The sequence below is a fragment of the Phoenix dactylifera genome, chromosome 7 (genome assembly GCF_051530095.1).
Source record: "Phoenix dactylifera cultivar Ajwa chromosome 7, Ajwa_hap1_PhDact_Kaust_v1.1, whole genome shotgun sequence".
In the NCBI taxonomy this organism is placed as follows: Eukaryota; Viridiplantae; Streptophyta; class Magnoliopsida; order Arecales; family Arecaceae; genus Phoenix; species Phoenix dactylifera.
The window spans coordinates 4,825,455-4,847,019 of NC_143196.1; the positions used below are offsets into that span (position 1 = coordinate 4,825,455).

The following is a 21,565-nucleotide window of genomic DNA, read 5'->3' on the forward strand; positions in this document are numbered from 1 at the left end:
GGAAGGGATTGACGTAACTCATGGAATTTGCAACCAAACAAGGAGGTTAGTTCATTGATGAGTTGCAAAATCAGCAAGTATGAACTTGATAAACTTTTCGTTTGTGCATAATGGTTTCACCAAAGTATTTCTTTTTCTGTCTCTAGAACCATTTCGAGATTTGGTATGAGATATGCTTATCCTAGATTTTCTCTATATTTAGAACCATTTTGAGATCTAGCATTGGATTCACTCTCCCTCGTTGTCATCTATTGGGAGCTATTTTGAGATTTGGTATTGGGTTCACTTACCCTAGATATCTACACCTAAAACCATTTTAAGATTTGGTATTAAGTCCCTAGATATTGTATATCCGGAAAAATTTTGACATTTGACCATATATTCACTTGCTCTGGATTCCGCGTATCTAGAACCATTTTCAGATGTGGCATTGGATTGACTCACCCTAGGAGCCATGTATCTAGAACCATTTTAGATTTGGTGTTGGATTCGCTCACGCTAGATGCGATGTATCTAGAGCCATTTTGAGATTTGGTATTCGATTAGCTCACGCTAGATGCCATGTAACTATGCCATTAATTACTAGATTTGGTAATGGATTCACTCATTGTATATTCAGATCCATTTTGAGATTTCGTGTACCCAAAATTTTCTGTATCTTGAACCATTTTGGGATTTGGTTTTGGATTCACTCGTCTTAGATGCAATGTATTTAGTGCCAGTTTTGAGCTATAAATTGGCCATCCACTCCATATTGGCCGGAGTCTGAAGTAAAATATAGAGGCGGCAGTGAGAGAATCAGTATACCATGCCATTCTACTCTATCTTTCCATCATGTAGGGATCGTGCAATTGTGAAAACTAGTCTCGGTGATCATAACAATGATTTTTCTATGCAAAATGCAGCAACATCTTTTTTTTTTTTTGAGGCTTTGAGTTTGATCCCAACCTACCTATCATCGAGGAGTCATCCCGTAAGTATGAAAATCGAATTACATATATATTTCTCTAATAAAGGCGTCATGCATTTTACATTTTCTTTTTTATTTTTCTTCATTCTTCTATGATTGTCAATTTTTTAAAAAAATAAATCAAATAATAGCATATGTACCTTAATTCTTGAAGGGGTGGTGCATAATTGGCTTTCCTCTTCTCAACAAGAAGAGCCAATGACACTGTAATAACCGCCCATAACCTCACTCAAAAAGACTAGTCATACTCTTCTTGCTTAACCGACCGTACGGGTTCTCACATACTTCTCTCGATTAAACCATGACGTCCTTGTCAGGCCAAGGCTTCAAATTTATTTAAATCTATTCATAAGTACCATAATCAGTCCGTGATCAGTCTCAATGAGCCCTTACTGTAGTGTCCCTCAGTCCATACGGGCAATTGGCCGGATAAGGCATCACTTAAAAAAATTAGCCGAAAGATATTTTTTAAATTTTTTAATTCTATATAAATATCCAAGATTTCTCGGACGAAGAATCGATAAAGGACTAAATATACGTTCGCACGAATCCTCGTGATAATAATTCAGTTTGGAGCAACTACTAACATATTCCTTTGAATTTTGCATTTACAGTGAATCTGAGATCGCTGATGATTCCCCTTCACCAGCTTACTACAAGCCTAAAACCAAGAATGGGTGAGGACTTCTTTGAGAGCACGATCGGCATGAATTGTGCTTATGAGTACGCAAAGAAGTACTGCACAGCTGGGCTCTTTACAACTCTGGTTCGAGGTTTGTTTCCCTGGAGCTGCTTCCATGAAAACAGGCGGGGAGGCCAGAGATTGATGATAGAAGCTGTGCGATAAGAGATGGAGAGGCAGTACACTGGTGCTGTTCCAGGTCAATCCGGTTCGACTGCATCCAACTCGATTGGCAGCAATCTCCTTCCTGTCTTCTTGAGTAGAGTAAAGGAGTGGACGAACGAGTTTTTGAGTCCTCAATCATCTTCATAGCGGTCCGAGCAGATGCAGCTTGGGATGTCATCATTCTATGATTCTATCCAATGTTTTCCATGTAAAGCATAGAGCATAAAATTATATTGCTTTGGTGTAGCATTGTAAATTGGACCATTTTAGCATTGTACACGTTCATAAGGGCGTTATTGTGAAGTGACCATATGTATAATGAGAAGGTCTGAATGGGATTTTTATTCACCCTCGAATCATCTCCTGGCTTCATATAATGACTACTTGAGCTGAAATCTTGCTTACTGAATCAAAGTATTCCATCATAGTTAAGCTAGGTTGCAAAAATTATCGTTTGTGCGCGTTCCATTTTCAAAATTTGCTTATAGGGGACAAGATTTTGGGGAATGACTCAAAAGTGAAGCCAAGCGATTTGGACGAGGCTGGAGAATGGTCGATCAAAAATTTAAATGCCATTACATGGATGTTAGATTCTAATATCCACAAGGATCTTCATATACTCCCTCCATTAAAGCTCTAACATTTTCGTCAGGAAAAAAGTTTAAATTCATTCAAATCTAATCACAAATACCACGATCGGCCCGTGGTCAGTCATGAACTCGTGCTACAGTGTCCCTTAGTTCACATAGGCTATGGGTCGAGTTCGCTCTGGTACCATTTGTAACAATTTAGAATCTCACCGAAAAAAACTAGCCGGAAGATATTTTTTCGGAATCCTTAGTTCTGTATAAGTACCTAAAATCTTCTCGATGAATAACCAATATAGGACTAAACATATACCCGCACGGGTCCTCACAAATGAACAAAAAAAAACAAGCCATTCAAGAATTTTTATGCTAGCATGTCATCCTTATGGTGTGAAATGGCAATCTAGAACCAAACTGCTCAGGTGAAGCAATTTGGATGGTTTATGAATGCTGCAACTGCGCTTGACTGGTGCAATTTTTGATGAAGTTTTAACCAGAATTTGAGCATGCTAGATGCATCAAGAAACTCTTCTCATGTTAGATAAAGCCATTTTCTGATCTCATATCTTTAAACCCTGGGTTTCAATCTTCATAACCACCTTCACCAGATATTATTTTGCTTGCAGGCTACACAAAATTGAGGAGGGACAGGAGCAGTGTCCAATGCTACAATTGTAAGAAGATGGAACATATGTCATCACAATGCAAGAAGCTGCCTATCTACAACTACTGCAAGGAAATAGGCCATACCATTTCCCAATGTAATAAAAGACCTCAAATTCGAGAGGCCACAAGCAAGGCTTATTTTCCAACAGCTACCACTTACCCATCTATGCCTCCTAGTACTCAAATCAGAACGTGCTACACAGCATCCATCTACAAGCTCTCCATCATCCTATCTATCACCTGAGGTATCCAACAAATTTTTCAGGTACTAGCAGGAGCTAGATGTTCAAGTAAACCCCCCTTCGAGGTATTCGGGGTCTTAGATTCAGGGCTACTTATCAAATGACAGGTAATAGGGACATTTTGATCACATAAAGCATCATTGTTGTGGAAGTAGAAATAAAATGCTGATGGTGATGCTCTCAATGTTTGTGGGCTGGCTCTATTGCTGTCTCTCCATCCGCTGCACATTCCATTCATTTATCTGAAGTTCTTTAAGTTGCAAATCTTGAAGCAGATCTTATTTCTGTTGGACAACTTATGGATGATATCTTGTCTCCTTTTCTGTCTCTGGTTGTCTCGTGCAGGATCTAGTAATCGGGAAAGCGACTTGGGAGAGGCCGTAAGGATGGGAGGCTGTTCTATAACTCCTAGGACATCCTTTTCTTCTTCTACTGCCTGCCTTCTTGCACCTCCTATTAAAGATATGGATGAGACAAATAGACTATGGAAACCATCGCATAGTCGTTAAAGACATCCTAACACTGTTAAATTATCTTCTTTGCTTGATCTGATTTGTTTGATTATGAATTTGGTTTTGATGTGCAAGCTTTTACTATCGATCATGCTTTTGAAAGTCGTAGACTTGCTGAAGGAATTTCAGCGTCCTTTAGTCTAAATACTGCAAAATCCGCTTCGGAACCCTCTCTCTCATCCACTTATAAATCCTTAAGTTGTTTGCAAGTTTAGTTTTGTTATCACTTGTAGCCTGGCAAATTTAATACACGTGAGAAGGGTTAATCAGAAGCTTGTGTAATGCGATGGACCGCCATTTTCGTGATAAAAATCCCCAATCATCTCCGTGGCAAAGTTCATTGCATGAGCCCAGAAAATCACCAAAATATTGGCATTGCCAAATTGTTCAACAATTTTATGAGCCAGAAAAGGACATGTTCTGCCTTTTTATGTGGAGCTGATGTGGCACGTTCTGATTTGACAAACACCTGTGAATAGGACAAGCCTCCTCATGCCACGTCAGCATAAGGTACTCCTGGTGTGATTTGTGGCACCTCATAGCACCTATTCCGTCAGCACTTCTTTTCTTCGCCCATTCATTCCTCCAGGAGCATATGGAACTTGAGGTTTGAGGTACAAAAAAAAACACAATTAGATACACTTCCACAGATACAAATACTGCAAAACTTTTTTTTCCAAGTATAAATGGCTCATGTAGGAAAATGCAGGTGTTTTTCCCCTCTCCTGATAAAAGGTAGGAGTTAATACATGCATTCATATTCATAAATTACAAAGAGTAACAAACACAGATCAAACGGTTAGAGAAACTGCAAATATCTCAGGCAACCGGTCGCGACTACAGCAAGACTTGTTGATACAAATATAAGTGCCCCAAATCAATGACAACATCCATTCTGAAGAGTATAGCCACCAAGATCACCTGAATCTCCACTACTGAGTGCGCATCCTGCTGTTCTCTGCAGCTCTCACTTGAAAAAAATAAGGATGTGCCTGCAATATTAAGACGACCAAGATCAGAACACTAAAGTAAAATTATAGTACAATAAAATCACCTGCATCTACACTAAAACAACACGAACAACCATGCGAAATTCCTACAGCTGCATCCAGCGGAACGACGCATGACATGGGATGTAGACCTGGTCATTACCAAACCGAAGACTGAATACACTGGCAGGTATTAATATTTACTTTTTTTCTAGAGAAATTGCATACTCCAATATAAGAGAATGTGCCTACAAGATGGATCTTAGCTATTCACTCAACTTATTTTTCATATCATTTTGCTCCAACAGAAATTCCTTATGATGTCATTTCACAGCTGTTCAGATATGATCACAAGCTTGCTTAACGATGCTTGTATACTGTATATTCATATGTATCCATCGAGGCAGGAAGGCATGTGCTGTACGATGAAACCAATTCTTTTGAAGATGAGATTAGAGCTGCTTCAAGTTCTACACACGTTAGTGCAGGCAAGAGAGAGGGCAGGTACAGATATAGCTTACCAAACCAAAAACAATTATGCAGGCCAATCACCTGACATCTGATCCGATCTTCTTTCAATCAAGATCACTCGTGCAACCAATGTCATACAAACATTTCCACTTTGTGGCCTTGATCCTAAGAGAAAAGGTGTAACGGACCATGACCATAAGCAGGTCTTCACCCACTCAGGCTCTAGATATCCTCTTGCTATTATCTCTATTTGGTAACAACTTCTCTGCCTGATGCAAATTTATTCAAATCCACACGTCATAACTTTTTTAATCCTCTGATGTACCATGGCCTCCTATGTAATGAACCTTTACAACTTTATCGCAGTCAGTTCCACTTGTTTTGTAGATATCCTAATGGTGTAGTATTTGTTTTGTAGTTGGAATATAACGTATACAATAACTCAATTAAAATGAGATTTGCAATATACTGAAATATCTGAACTATACAACTAGCGACATCTATTATTAATCATCCTACTTTGCCCTTCCCTCATGTCCTCTCTTGTGCCAAAAGGAAGGCATCATGTTGGCACTCATGCCCGTGCACAGGAAATCATATACAAGCAGTGCATCAGCATCCAAACACGCCCCCCCCCCCCCCCCCCCCCCCCCCCCCCCCCCCCAAGTCTGCAGATAACTGCTCAAGGAGATCATTAGCATGAACACCATCAGAAACTCCCCAACATAATACTTTTTCTATCATCTAAAATAACAAGTCATACCAGATTTAGATGTTTGCAATCAAAATTTCAATTGCATGGTTTCTTTTCAAGTACTATTCAAGGTCCCATATTAAGAACCCCATCCATAGGTCAAACCAAGGATCATCCCTGTCAATTCCAATCACTGTCTTATCCGTTAAGGACCACCTTTTCCATTAACTTGTATCATTTCCAAGGAGTAAGTTATATATCCTTGAATTAAGATGCTTAATAAATAAAGTAACTTCCTTTGCAATGGTTGTTGGATGATATGATGTTAAGTTAGATACTAAAGCTAGGTAATGTAGAGAGTTGCACTCACAGCTAACACTGTCAAACTAAATAAAAGTTCAAAATATTACCATTGCCTCTCGTGCTGTAAGCCTATCCTGGTGATCATAGCGAAGAAGCTTATCAAGAAAATCTATTGCCTGCATGCCACATCAAGCCAGAGTGATGCAAAGTAGTGAGGATGCTGATGATGCTAAAAATTATAAACAAGATGCTGATTGTTTGTAAATTACAATAATAACCTCTGGAGAAACAAGATGCTGATTGTCTACGTTGATAAACTTAGACCAAGGTTTCCTGCTGTGCCTACAGAAAGAAAAGCAAGCATGACAACAAAAAATGTGCTAATCAGTTCTTGGATAAGGTGCCCATCACATGACCTGTTACTACAAAATTCTAACATCGATTATAAATCCATGTCAGAAGAAATATACCTTCCAACAAGAGCTTCAAGCTGAGGATCAAGCTCCAAACGATACTTATTTAAATAAGCATGTAGTTCATCTGTACCAAGTACCTGGAAAATTAAATAAAAAATTCAGCTCCAAGCCATCAATACCTCATCTAGTAGTCACATAATACAGCTGAATACACCTAGCACACTGATGTAGTGGCAAATGGACATTTATATTTGACATGACACTCATAATCTGTTTGGACTTTGTCCTATTCTCTCTCTCTCTCTCTCTCTCTCTCTCTCTCTCTCTCTCTCATACGCACGCAAGCATAACCTAACCAGGTTCGTGCATAACCTAACCAGGTTACTGAACTATCTTTCTATATTGTACTATTTTTTATTTGTAAGATGACTTTTGATACCAAAGCTTCAAGTTCTAAATATTCATTGACTGACTGGTGTAACAAAGTAGCTCTGGATAAATATCAACATCAGATATGAGCAGGAGATGGCACAAAACACAATCATACCATTTTGTCACATCATCTTCGACATAGAAGTAGAACATCAATATGAACGCTAAAGAACACCAACTATGAGAAAGAAATGATAGCAAGTTATTCTAATAGTAGAACATTGATTTAGGGGGTCAATGCTAGCACTTGCGCAAGATAGAGTCACGATATGCTGTCAAATTTTAATTAATGATGCCTCAATCCATAACTTAACTTTTATAGGCAAATGCCCAGACTAATGACCAAGGTTAAGACTAAGGTGACTATCATAAGTTGAAACTGAGCATTGAAACTAATGCAAGTCAAAGTTCAGATTATCAAGCTCAACATAGTAATTTAGAAACCAATATGGCAAATATTCAATATATATATGGACGTTTGTATGTACACATACATACATACATGCATTCATGTATCTATGTATTGTATGCATTTATATCAAAAGGAGGTCATAGATCTCCAACTAATGATCAGAAAAAATGATATGGATCTAATGCAGAAAAGATTTGTAAGATCCAAACCTAGAAGCAGAGATATTTTCCAGAAACAGCACAAATACAATATAAGAAATCAAAATGCTTGTGACCTTGGCAATTTTAACAAGCTGATCATGATTATCATGGCCATAGAAGAAGGGTTCCTTGCGAAATATCTGCAAGACAACAGCAGAGAATTGTCACCACTCACCATAATCAAGAAGTCATTGATGAGCAAGAAGGAACAATCTAATAGCATTTAAGGTAACTAAGGAACTAAGATAAGATAAAGTTAAAAGCTTTTGGCACGTACCATTCCAGCAAACATGCAACCAAGACTCCACATGTCCAGGGAGTAGTCATAATCTTGCAAGTCCACAAGGAGTTCAGGCCCCTTGAAATATCTGATTTTGAATGTAAAAAAAAATGAATATTAAGTAGCCAAGCAATTGTATAATAGAGTAACATCAGCATTTGCTCCATCCACTTGTAATCATGTCCACAAATCTATAGCTATTTATATATCAGAAATAGAGAACCTCATTCAGAAAGGCAAAAGAGCTGCAAGACTCAGCTGATGCATGGCTTTCCCTATGACTTCAGCAGTATATAACCCATGGGACACTATTTAAGAACACAATAAATATCATCCAAATTTCTTCAAAACATTATACAGAAACAGTTGGAAAATATTGTTCCTATAACCACCATTATGATGCTTTCTTTTTTTTCTATTGCTACATGAATGAAACCTACAAAGTCCGAGCCAATAATATCTAAATCAGGGTCGGTAGAACCATCTCGAATCAGGCGGTTTCGGTCGTACCGAGCCATCCCGGCGGCAGACTGGGACGGTTTCAACAACAAAAATAAAACTCGTCGCCGGAGGGGGAGAAGGATAAGGAAAGAGAAAGCGAGCGGGGGAGGGAGGGAGACGGGGAGGAAGAAGAGAGAGGGAGGTAGAGGCCGGTCGGCGGAGGGCTAGCAGAGACCGACAAGCTGTGTGGAGGAGGCTCTTCCGGGCTTCGTAGCCGGATCTCCTGTTTCATTCAAAACAGGGGTCCGACAGCTTTTTTTAATTTTGTGATATTTAAGTGAAGTCGGCAAGCAATTTGCCAGCTTCACTTAAAAGTTGCAAAAATAAAAAAGCAGTTGGATCACAGTTTCGAATGCAATAGGAAATCCGGCCGCGGAGCCCTCCTCTGCCTGGGTTGCCGGCCTTCGCCATCCTTCTCTCCCTCCCTCTCTCCCCCTTCTCTCTCTTTTTCTCTCTCTTGTTCGCCTTCTCTCCTGCCTCCTCTACTGTGTCGGTACATGCACAACACGGCGCAGGCCCATACCTACCCGAGCCATCGGACAACCGGTCCGGAGCCAGGTACCGGCAAAGCAGACACTGATCTAAATCCTTTAAAAATATTCTCTGTGCTTCACAGGTACAATAATACCTTTGTCAAGCTGCAATTGTTAGGAATTATACATGGCAACATGGGCTCCTCGTATCAAGACAGGATGTATAGTTTTTTTATAACACGTTTGTTATAAGAGAGAATGAGATTGGAAAGAGAAAGTTGTGAGAATTTGAACAAAGCAAAGGGTCGTAGGAGGTCAAGGTGGGAAGTTCCCCTCCAACACCAACTAATTGTTATAATAATTATAGCAACACAATGTTCGTATTGTATATTTTTTGTGACTTTACTATTTTATTTGTTTGAGCAAATATTAAAAATATCTATCTATTACTAACATGAAATCCTTGATTAACTAAAACAACATATCAATTTTAATTAACAATAATAGGGATATAAGATGTTTATTTGATTTTTGGTATTTGGTATTTTGTAAATAAAGCCAATATTATATAGATATACGATCATGATTTTTTCTCATAATATTATGTAGAAAAAAGGTTAACCATTATAATACATTACAAGGTAGTGGGTAACTTTACCGTTCACTTTAAGCGTGACTGCATCCCAGCACTTTCAATACAACCAAACAACAAAACTGGCTGGAAGCCAATCCAACAAGCAAATGCCAGAAGTCTTAGAACTATAGTTGTCTAGCATTTACTTCCCAGACAAACTAAACACAACAATTATCACTTTAGCAAAAGTAACTCATCAAAACTCGCCATTTCCCACTTGGGCCACTTCGGTGCAACCAAACAGGCCCTTAGTCCTTGTTGAACTCCCACTCTTGGTTTTGAAGAAAACTGAATTTCAATTTTACCAAGGTAAAAGACCACTTAGCCTCTAATAAAATGCCTTATCCTTTCTCCCTCAACACACCCCCTCTCCCAGTTGGATCCATTTGGCAATGTGAACCACTCCCTCCACCTTGACCCATCCAATATCCACTTTTATAAACCCTCATGAGTCCAAGGTTCGTCGTACCAGTACTGAATCCCGTACCGATGCCGCACTAGTATAGGCGTACCGAGTATTGGTACGGTACGGTATGCGGTACGTCAGGCATACTGATACTAGTAGCCATCGGTACGGATACGGTACGTCCGGTACCAACCGGTATCGATCGGTACGGCATACCATGCTCACGACACTTTTTGCTCTTTTGGAAAGGGCTATGATCTTAATCTAACTAGGCTTTTTTGATGTTATTCTATCTCCTAGTGCAGTTGAAGGATTATACCTGGCCCTTTTATTGGGCTCTAAGTCATCCAAATTTGAGTCCACCTAGTTTATCTATTTTGGTCCACCAAAGTCCACCCTTTTATTGCCGGTTGTTTGTCCGATATAGTCACACCAGCAGTGTCAACAAAAAGAGAGAGAGGGGGGGAAGAAAGGGAAGGGGAGGGGGAAGGAAGAGAGAGAAAGAGAGAGAGAGAGAGCAGAAGAGGAAAAAAAACTCAAGAGTTGCCAGCCTTCCGGCAAAGCCGCTGCTCGCTGCTGGTTCCTCTCACTCTCCAACTCCATTCTCTACGTGGATGTTAGGGTTCAAGAAAAAATCAGATGTGGAGAAAGGGGAATTAGAAGATTAGTCAATTCAATGCTTCAATTGGGTCTAGTTGCTTGCAGAAATTTCTAGACAACATCCAGAAATTACTTAGAATGCATAATCTGTCTTCCAAAAGAGCACGCAGACCCACTTTTGTCAAGCCATGACCCTCAGACTACATCACAACTACAGGATATCAGCTTCCTAATATAACACAAGGATAATTCTGCTGAGTAGTAAAAGCCAAGTCATCTCAGAGGGATCAATTGATCTATTTTCATATGCTAACAATTTTAATTTATAATAAAAAAATAAAATAGTAAAACTAATAATGGCATGGCTCGTAAATAAATTGTCAACTCATCTAAAATTACTTCTTGACAAGTAAATCTCTCTTGTCCTTAGTCTTCACGTATCAATATGTTTAGAAATATTGCTATACAGCCACCATCTACACCAGATTCTCTCTTATATGTGAGTACTTGTAAGAAACTATCTGAATAATCAATATGCCTACAATCTCCCCTCAGAATACCCATTGGACACTAAAAAAACAATAATCTGGTTGATAATGAGGTCAAATGAAATATTTATATATAACTTCGTCGGTAATGAGGTCAAATAATATTAAATTATTGCTTCTTTGAAGTTGTGAAAGTAGTTTGACTACTCTTTAAGGAACATTCATGGAATAAGTACAGGAATATAGAGTTGAAGAAAAACAAAAAATCTAATCAATTTGGAGTAAAAGGCATGGCCAATTGCTAGATGAACAAGCATTAAGGCATGAGATAAGATCCATGTGGTCACACTTACCTTGAAGCCACACGAACATTGTACTCCTTTCCAGGATGGTAGAATTCAGCGAGTCCCCAGTCTATTAAGCGGAGTTTTCGGAGTTCATGATCGATCATAACATTGTGAGGCTTGACATCCCGGTGCATTATTCCTTGGGAATGACAGTAATCTAATGCCTGCAGTTATAAGAAGTTAATAATGCAATACTGAAGAAACTCCTATTACCACTGAAGCACTTTGAAATCAATAGCAAGATAAATAATCTCAACAACTTCAAGTAAAAAAGTGCTGCAACTAAATGATTATCATGATAAGCATTCCTAATCTCTAATAACAGCTGCAAACAAGAATGCTTAGGGATGTCTATATAAAGGAAACACAACAAGGTAGAATCAGAAGGGATGGAGAATTAGAAGAAGAAGAATAAGAAGAAGAACAACAACAACAACATGACACCTTCATCATAGACAATAAAGAACTACAAAACATCACATACAAATGTTCAGCTGTTGCAGTAACAGAAAGAAGTTTAGCTTAAAGCTAACACCCATTAAACAAAAAATAGTAACATAATTGGTGTTATTACTTTTATATATGGGTATTGTGAGAGATACTTATTAGATCTCATGCATAAAAATTGCAAGAAAAGGTTTGGAAGAGGTTGTGGTGAGAATTGTTCCAGCCTCAGTAGGAATAATTGTCAAGAATGGTTTTTGACCTGATTGACAGTTGGGACCAGTCTGGATGACTATGGTTTATGGAGGGGTGTGTTTGCTTCGGCATAGAGCTGACCAACTCACCTGAATAGTGGTTACACGTGGACATTGTTTGAAAGGCAGGTTTGAGACTCAACTTGCCTCATGCCTCAAGATGAGACTCTACAGAAACACCTTGAGACTCATTAGTGAGGCTTCCTGATGTGAAGACTATCAAGCTAATATTTCATCATTCATGTAAGGCGCAGTCAATTTATGTTTATATTATACCTTATGTGGGAGGCAAACAAGTTAGGTTTTTACTATTTTCATAGTCAAATAGAAGAGAAGAAAAAAATTTATAATTTCTGCATGTTCTGTGAATCTAAATCCAAAACCTGGGCATAATAAGAAACATTACCGTGTGCTACACTTTAGAATTTGCACAGCATTGGTATGTACAATCACACCAAATTGCATATTCATGTAAAACTAAATAGGATTAACATTGACATTTTTTTACCTTGCATATTTCATATTATTTTTTTCATACATTCTAAACCATATAAAAAAATAAATGAGACCTATTGACATGCCTTAAAATGAACTACTTGGTTTCTTTTTTTTTTCAACTTGTTTTAGTTTTACCAATCTTTTCCTTCTGTATGCTAATATACAAGAGAGGAAAATAGACTGCCCCTTGTTAATATAAAGCCTCGCAAGACCCAAACTGGCCCATACCATCGTTCAACCTTCAGTCGACGACACTTCAAGCCTGTACCTGTTGGTTACTCAAGTAAACTGAGTGCATACCAATTCATAGGATGAACCATACCAGTTACAGACTCAGACTGTGACCTGCTAGTTTTTGATTCTGAGACATATTGAATATGAAATTGCTAGATATCTACAGTCATACAGGTTCTACTTCTTCACAGGTTTTGCAAGAATATAAACATTTCATCATTAGATTGATTTCTCGTCAAGAGTTAAAGAACAGAATGCTTTATTTTTACCTGTAACATCTGACAATCTAATAATTATGTTTGCAAAAATGTGACAGGTAATAGGGTCACTTTAAAAGACGCAAAATTAAGCTTCCCCTCAATCAGTACTCGGACAAGATATGACATGCAACTGCAGGATGTTACACTAAATTAAAAGCCGCCAGTGAGGTTATGATGGAATACATTTTTTCTCTAATATCAATGGACATGTTTCAGATAACTCAAATAGAGCAAGTAAAACACCAATAGAATAAAAAAATGAAATGGGGATTCTAGCACTACAAGTACCTGCAAGAAGTAAATCACAATATCACAGTCTAAAAGCACCAAGAAAACAAAGGAATACAATGCACATACAAAAATCAGCACTCACCAACAACCTAATGTTCTCGCACTCTAAGAGACAAGCATCTATACTCCTTTTCTCTATTGGTGGACCAACCACTGGCTCTAAGTTATTCACCTTCTTTTCTTTTATCCAACTACACTTTCCAACATCTCAAAATTGACACTAGTTCAGAGGCCCTAAGCATGCTATTGAGGAAAAAATATGTGCATTCAGGTTGCAGGATATGTTTAACCTATCACTTAATGAGGCTAAACAAAGTGCCCATCATCACTTGTGATTCGCGAAAGCTATTGTTTCTCCTAGTTGTGTTTGGCATTTTCCCTTTCAATGGATGCATATATGAAAAATATGAAAATTCGCTGCTGTGGTCAATATATTGTGCACAAAACAAGCACGAGACAGACCACGTATAAACATAATAGGGAAGAGTAAGTTGAAAATGAACCTTGAGAAGCTCATATATGTAGTAGCGTATGTCATAATCTGTTAGCGTGGGATATAAGATTTTGAAATCTGTACTGTTCACATATTCAAATATTAAGCTAGGAGTTTTCGAATGCTGATCCCTGACAATATCAAGAAGCTTGACAATATTTGGACCACCACAGAGGTTCTGAAGTATTTTAATCTCCCTCTTTATCTGCAAAAAGTGACAACAGAGAACTTATTTGTAAGAAGCTCGAAGATAAACCAGATTAACCAAATGTTGTCATTGTTGTTTTCCCCGTAATTTCAATAACTGAGAGACAGTGCCAACAGAGTACAAAAATCACTCAGATAATGAAAGCATTGTAAGAAAATTGAAAACTAAACCACATGCAAGAAGAGTAAAAATGACAATTACTACTAGATGCAAATCTTCCATGATCAACCCATATTCAACTATACACTCCCAGTTTCTTTTTGTGAATGTTTTGTCAATCAAACAACTATTATGAAAATCAGTAGTTACAAACTACCCAAAAAAAAACATTAGTTATTAAAATTGCCAAAAGGGATGAGAAAGTATCTTGGTCCATCTTAGAAAAGGGATGGGATAAAACTAGAATAAGAGGTCCTGATGTAATTCAAGAGACTTGTGATGTAAAATACCCACTCAAAAAGGGTTAACAGCTGAGGAGTAAATTAAAGCATCTACCGCCTCATTAGGTCTTCCTCAACAGGTCTATAATAAAGGGAAGGGAATAGAGAGAGAAATATTCAGATAGGAAAATTTTTCCCTTCTTGCAAAGACATCTTGGCCCTTTTTTCTTGTTCTTCACATATGTTATCCTTATCTTTCTACAATTACAAAAAATAACTTGGCAATTATTTTCAAAGTACTCGGACAAAGTGGCTAAAAAAAGATAAAAATACGCCTTGTTCCTAAAGTAACTACATTACATCTTAACCAGAATGTTGTCTCCCTCAGTTAAGCGATACTCTGAAACCATGCTAACTTGAGAAATAAGCATATCTAGGTCAGATTATGTAAAATGGACAGTCAAAATGTTCATGGCATGATCTATTAAATTAAGTGGTAATAATGAACCTGTCATTGGGATTTTTTTTTTTTAATCTAGATAATGAGCCTGTCCATGGACCTGATTGATGAAAAAATGAAGGTGCAATTACAACAGAACTTCAGAAGACAACTGCACCTTAGCTAGTAGATCATAAAACCTGTTCAGAAATAGATCTTACAACTTCATAGTACTGACTTAAAAAATGGTTAAACTGGAGTATTTTATATAATCTACATTTTTTGGAATCACAAATGGATCACCACCGCATACCTGAACATCAGTTCACAAATTGAATGGTTACATCTTGACTCTTGAAGGTACTTGATTTAAGTGTTAAATTGATATAATACATTGTGCTTTGATTTTGTTAAGAACTTCATGGGTAATTTTAGGGTAATTTTAATGCTATTACGAAGACATCAGTTCATTTCACTCATCTAGATTCCTGAATTATCATACTGCAAGAATAAGCTATGTTCTACTTCCCCTCCTTGTCATATCTAACTTATTAGGGAACAACAAAATCTGACTCCCACAATTATAGCCATTAAGCTTTTGTGTTTATGTTTATCACTCTTAATATCAAAATAGCAAAAAATATAAAGAAAAAAAAAACAGAAAAAGACAACAAACTAGTAGATTCATGTTGGTTCTGAACAGCATAATTGAATGCTAATAATATTATGAATACCTTCTTCTTCTTAACAGGCTTAAGGATCTTGATGATGCACCGTTCATTGTTGGATACATTTATACCTTCAAAGACCTCGCTGTACTTTCCTCTCCCAACTTTCCTGACAACCTCGTAATCTTCCTGATCACTGGAGAGAGAGAGAGAGAGAGAGAGAGAGAGAATTTAACAATTTGATCATAACCATTTTGGCTTTCTATAAATTTCAGACTATTTGTAGCTTGCAGCTAACTAAAGAACATAATCAGTTCCATGATCTAGTGGTTATGACATAAAGGCCATTGCTTGATGCAATAGTAAAAGGCTTGGGCTGACAAACGCAACGGCACTAGTTCAAGTCCTAAGACAGCCACTTTGTGCCAAAAAAAAAGGGCAAAAGGTTAAGTTTGTCCCCAGTTTGCCCCTCTCAGAATACCGGATTGCCAGAACCATAATTGGGTAATGGCCTTTTTTAGCTATGTCATGCAAAATGACATATATGCAAACAGTGCAGCTACGTGAAATATTTATTGATTACAAAAAAAATGTATTTTGCAGAATCTTTTTATAGGTACTCAAAAGTTCCAGATATTAAGGGCACAGGCCAAAAGTTGCAAAAATAAATTACAATGGTATCAAAAAAAAAAAGAGAGAGAAAAGAAAATGTAATGAAGTAGGGTATCATTTTCTTTCTAGAAATTTAGGTGTATAAACTCAAAAAACAATATTTATTCAATTTAAATTAATGGAGCATAACAGTTTTAAGAAGTTAAGAATCAATAGAGCACCTAGAAACATCCAATATAATCTTAATTGATGAATAAAATTTACAATATCAAGCATAACACATATACACCATAACGTAAAATCTAAATTACAAGGAGAAAAGGTTGAACAAAATGTTTATTAGTAACCTCATTTAGTATCGTCACTCTTAAAGACCTTGTGAAAAGGCATTTATTGCTGATACATAATCTCTTTAATTACAAACAAAATGTCACTAATATAAAGTGATGGAAAAACACAATGCGCTAATAATCTAGCATCGTCGTACCAAGTGCACTTAGGTTCTGAAACTAGAAATGGTACATCGTCCATTTCATCTGACTAAATCCTGAGCTCTATTATTGGAGTCTTTTTGTATAATGACAGGAATTTACAAAACATGTTGCTATGGTTTCCACCTTTATTTGCTGGGTGGTAGGGAAGCAGTGTAACAAGCACGTCTTCTAAATGAATACTTACAAACGGAAGACATTAGTCTAAATACTGTATCCTCTCTATCTTTAATTCAAGAATTTCAGAAGAATAGTCGCTAAAGAACTTGTAGCTTTGTTTTTTCCACTTCCAATCCCTTTAACCTGTTTCACTGAAACACTGAGGTCATTGTATTCTTCACCTTTCCAAATTTGAAGAATCATATTGCTTCAGCAAGTAATAATTGGTTACTCCTGACCACTTTGAAGGATTTCCAACAAGAAATCAACGAAGAAATATCTGTCTAAGTTTGGTAACTTCACAGTATAGCATTTGTCATGAGGCTCTATATTTCATTAATATTAAATATGCTACAAGATGAAAAGTGGCTTCACAATATGAAGTAACATATCTATGAAAAGAATGGGAAGTTTTGGAGCATTGGAAAGGATATAATTAAGAACCTGTTAGGCTGGTTAAAAATGAAAGAAAAGAAAGAAAAATTAGTTGAAGGCGAGAAAATCGAGTATTTTTTCATGTTTCATTAGAGAAAGAGCAGAAGTTGAGAATGTGGTTAGAAAAGGGTTAAATTAGCTTGAGAAATTTGCCTAGCGGTCATTTTCTCTCAAAATTGCTAACTTTCAGAGAGAAAATTTACACTTGTTGGAGAAAATATTGTCCCTATACTCTCTTTGAAACAGTATCTCCTTCCAAATGCACAAAATCAATGCAAGAAAAATGGAGTAGCTTCAAGTAAAGGTTCTCTGAAGAAGGGGAAGAAGGCATATCGTCAGTTGGTGAATAGAAGACAATTATGATCTTAGGAGGCCTAGAATGAAAATAACAAAACTCCATAGTATGAACTAAGGTGCTATCTGAATAGCAAACCAACTTATTTATATAATATGTCCCACTTGAGTGGGAATGGGTGAAAAGAAGATGGAAGGATAAAGGAAAAGATTTGGAGGGTTTGGAATTTATAGGCCTGACAAGCCTAAAAATTTTGGGGTACTAGATATTATTCTTCTAAATGATTCCAACACCCAAAACCTAAGGGTCATAAGAGTCGTAACGACGAGAATTCCTTGCACTTTTTTCTTATTTTCTTTCCACCATATAGCATTTACCACTGTAATGATAGATATCTCCTAGATAGGGCATTCAAGCGCCTGAACATAAGTTGCTTTTGTAATTTAACAAACAGCAAAAGGCATATGAAGCATTAATGAAGGACCTTATCAAGAAAAGAAGCATTACTAAAAATGGGAAAGCAATCTTCAACTTCAAAAACTTATCGCACTTCAAACTCATTGTAGCATTATTTGAAATATGCAAACTTCGGGAATTCAAGCAGTCTGTACAACATATTGAAGCTCTGCCCTCTCTAAAACATATGGTTCACATATATTTTGATGATTTTCTACATCACCTCTTTGGAACCCAAACAATAAAGTCCCTTTTGGAATTACTTTAGGAGGGACAAAAAGTGCTTTCTCTAGAGCCCAAAAGTGTGTGATATATAGGTATTTGGTAACAAGCCTGAAATAGCTTTCTAGTCCTCCCAAAGCTAAAAAAACTCTACTTGGCAAAAGCTCTAATTTCCCCAATAATGCTTTTTGAAGGCCTTCGGGAAGTTATTTGAGCAACCAAAATACCCTTAAACTTTGTAAATATTATAATAAGTTATAGATTAACAATACTTTGCAATAATAATTTTACATTGATATATTTTAATAATATTATACTATGTAATAATATATTAATATGTTATAATAATAATGATTGTAGTACTGTATATCAAAACACCGTATTGTAATTATTAACTATAACAGATAATTAGATTAAATTATATTATATTACTTTATCTTATTATACCATGCTATACTATAACATATTACATTAAACCAATATTATGACAACAATACATAATTATCATTATTATATCATAAGAATCATATTTCAATAATATGTCATTATCATATTCCTATAATACTATACTATTATATTACAATATTATACTATCCTAATATTATACTATTCAAAATAAATAATTTGTAAATTAAGATATTTTATAATAATAGTTCTTGATAATATAAAAAGTTTAAAAATTGAAAGCACTCTGCAATGTCCTTTATTGTCATTTTCCCATAATAAAAGCACTTTTTCAGCTCTACTACCAATTGCAATCCCAAACAGAGCCTAGGACCAATAACTATAGCGGCAAAGGGAGTGAAAAAGGCATGAAACAAATCATAGTTTTATGTTTTAAATATTAAAAGAGGTGTATGCATAAACAGGGAAGAAAGACAGAGTGTTCAATTGAAAAATAGCTGAAACACCATAATTTCAGAAAAACTGCAGATTCTAGCAATCTAAGTTAATACCAAGAGAGAATCTACATAACTAGCAAGCAACTCTCCTTTTCTATCGGATATTTCATACCTTTCCGGCAATTTAAGTTCCGAGATTCAAGTCAAACACCGCACTTCTTTAATCAGCACTCGTTATTGCCTTCTTTTAAATCAATTCAGTCAAAAAAAGAACAAGAGATGAAAACAAAATATTCGGTGACCAAAGAACATCTCAACATCAGGAAACCACAATTTTTGGATCAACAAATTTTTCAGGAAGAAGAATCCAATCGAATCCATCAGATGATTCGGATCCCACCCGATCGCTAAAACTGGATCAGATCAATAAAGCAAAATCGCAAAAGGGGAAACCACAGTCAGAGCTAGGGTTCCAGAAATCCAATCTTACCCCCATTGGACGGTGAGGGACTCGTAGTCCCAGTAATCCTTAGGGCGGTGGACGTTGACGTCGGCGTAGACCCGAGCCTTCGACATGGCAGCGCCGCCGGCCCTCCGACGAGATCTCGCGGCGGATCCCTGCGGCCGCTTCACCCGACGGCCGTCGGGGCCTTCGCGCGAGAGGGCGAGCGATAGACAGAGAGAGAGCGCAGAGGATTTCTCCTATCGATCGATCGTATTATACCGATGGACACGGAAATATCATAGTGGGGGCTGGGGCGGCGAGGAGAGCGTGACGAGGAAAGGGCGCGGGGGCTCGGGCGCGTCGCGGATTGGGGGGCGCCCACGGGATTTTGCACAGAGCCCCGGGCTTGGTTCGCGCGCGCGGAGCTTCCGAGGGCCCGTAACCGTTTGGGGATGTGATCGATGTGATGGCAGTGTATCTTGATCTGTGAGCCGACTCCGATTTCGGAAATAAAATAGGTCCGGGCATGAATGAGTTTATTAGGATTTGGATCCAGATCTAACTCATTTTATTTTTACTCCTCTAGGAAAAGTAGAAGTGTTCAATTATTCAATTTTTTTTTTATTGTCCATGTTCTCTAAAAAATTGAAGTTTATATAAATATTTTTTCAAAATTAATATTTATATATGTATTCTTAAATATTTATTTTATGTGTGTACTTTTTTTTAATTGCATATGTACCTAAATTATCTAATGTCGTCAAAAATTTAGCAGTTTAAAATTAAAAATAACTAAAATATTTTTAATTGGTAGATATATAAAAAAATATTTATAAGGGTATATATGCAAATAACAACTTTGTGTGGGTATTTATTCAATTTCATATATTTAGGACAGTTTATATGAAAAAAAAATCTAACTTTATTTTTGTCTATTTTAACTTATTTTAATACTCGGATTTGTCTAGTACCCACTTCTCAATATTCTGTAAAAATATTGCTCAAGAAAAAGATTTATTCAACAATTGGATAATACAAAGAGTTTTGAAAATTCTTTTACTAATCATGGGATTATTTTACTTTATTCTTCTTCATTTATAACGACCACTATATTTATTTCATCGAAACATAGCTTGTAATATTTATTGTTATCGATGTATATATAAGGGCATGCATTAAAATATAGAATCTCTTAAAGACACATGATAGATTATAATGATCAAGCTTCTTTGCTATTGTTATGTTTATAGGTGGAAAAACAATATCAATTATCCCCAAGCAAAATCATTGAAGGATTATTAACAACCTCTGTGGCCATATGGTAGAAGGTCATACTTTACGTTGTGCACCTTAAGCCACTTTTCTTTAAAGCTTCGATTTTCTAGAAGAACAAAAAATCTAGTGTATAGGGCCCATCTTGTCACAGTAATATTAAATCAACCACCAATATGCATACGAAAAATTATTCGAGCCTAAAAGATAAATATTGCAAAGCTCATACACTAAAAGATAAATATTGCAAAGGTTTCATAACACTTTTCTATATTTCATAAAGCTAAAAATAGGATCTGACCAATTTCATATAAAAAAAGAATACAATGAAGGGTTGCGTAGGGTAGAGAAGGAAGTCGAGGAAATGATTTTGATTACGAAAAAGTGAGAGAGGATCGAGGGAGATCAAAAAATTTGTAAAAGGAAGTAGAGATATTAATTTCCAACGAGACTTATTAACATGTTACCCACTTCAAAGGTAAAAAGATAATTTCATAATTTTAATTATTTTTTTAATTTAAATAAATATAATTTCAGCTAACTACATCAGCTGAATCGCTATGTCAAAGGTATTTATACAAAAATAGCTTTTCTCCGAGGCCCGATAGCACCGGTAAGTACCGTGCGTGTCTCTCGGGGCATTCGCTATTCCTATTTTATGAGGGCATGCATGTATATATGTCAATTTGGAGGGCAT

General features: G+C 36.7%; 1 protein-coding gene across 2 annotated transcripts; it reads right to left on the bottom strand.

Moving 5' to 3' along the window:
• Window positions 1-4,473: 4,473 nt before the first annotated feature.
• On the bottom strand, window positions 4,474-20,045 carry LOC103705273 (casein kinase II subunit alpha-2). Of its 2 annotated transcripts, none has more exons than XM_008788931.5 (10): window positions 19,642-20,045; window positions 15,706-15,835; window positions 13,955-14,149; window positions 11,477-11,634; window positions 8,019-8,109; window positions 7,816-7,881; window positions 6,752-6,834; window positions 6,560-6,623; window positions 6,389-6,457; window positions 4,474-4,816 (listed from the first exon to the last, which is right to left on the bottom strand). In XM_008788931.5, exons 1-10 carry the CDS (start codon window positions 19,725-19,727, stop codon window positions 4,757-4,759), a joined length of 1,002 nt encoding a protein of 333 aa, XP_008787153.1. In that variant the 5' UTR covers window positions 19,728-20,045; the 3' UTR covers window positions 4,474-4,756. The 2 variants fall into 2 exon arrangements, with proteins under 2 accessions (XP_008787153.1, XP_088557184.1); XM_088701058.1 differs by having other exon boundaries at window positions 6,551-6,623; window positions 19,642-20,029.
• Window positions 20,046-21,565: the final 1,520 nt, after the last annotated feature.

Excerpts from the sequence above, each read along its gene's own strand:
- LOC103705273 (XM_088701058.1), bottom strand. The coding sequence starts at position 19,727 with ATGTCGAAGGCTCGGGTCTACGCCGACGTCAACGTCCACCGCCCTAAG. Across the intron at positions 6,458-6,550 it reads TTTCTCCAGAGGTTATTATT|GCAATAGATTTTCTTGATAA; the intron begins GTAATTTACAAA and ends TGTGGCATGCAG. Across the intron at positions 4,817-6,388 it reads TTACAGCACGAGAGGCAATG|GCACATCCTTATTTTTTTCA; the intron begins GTAATATTTTGA and ends TTAATATTGCAG.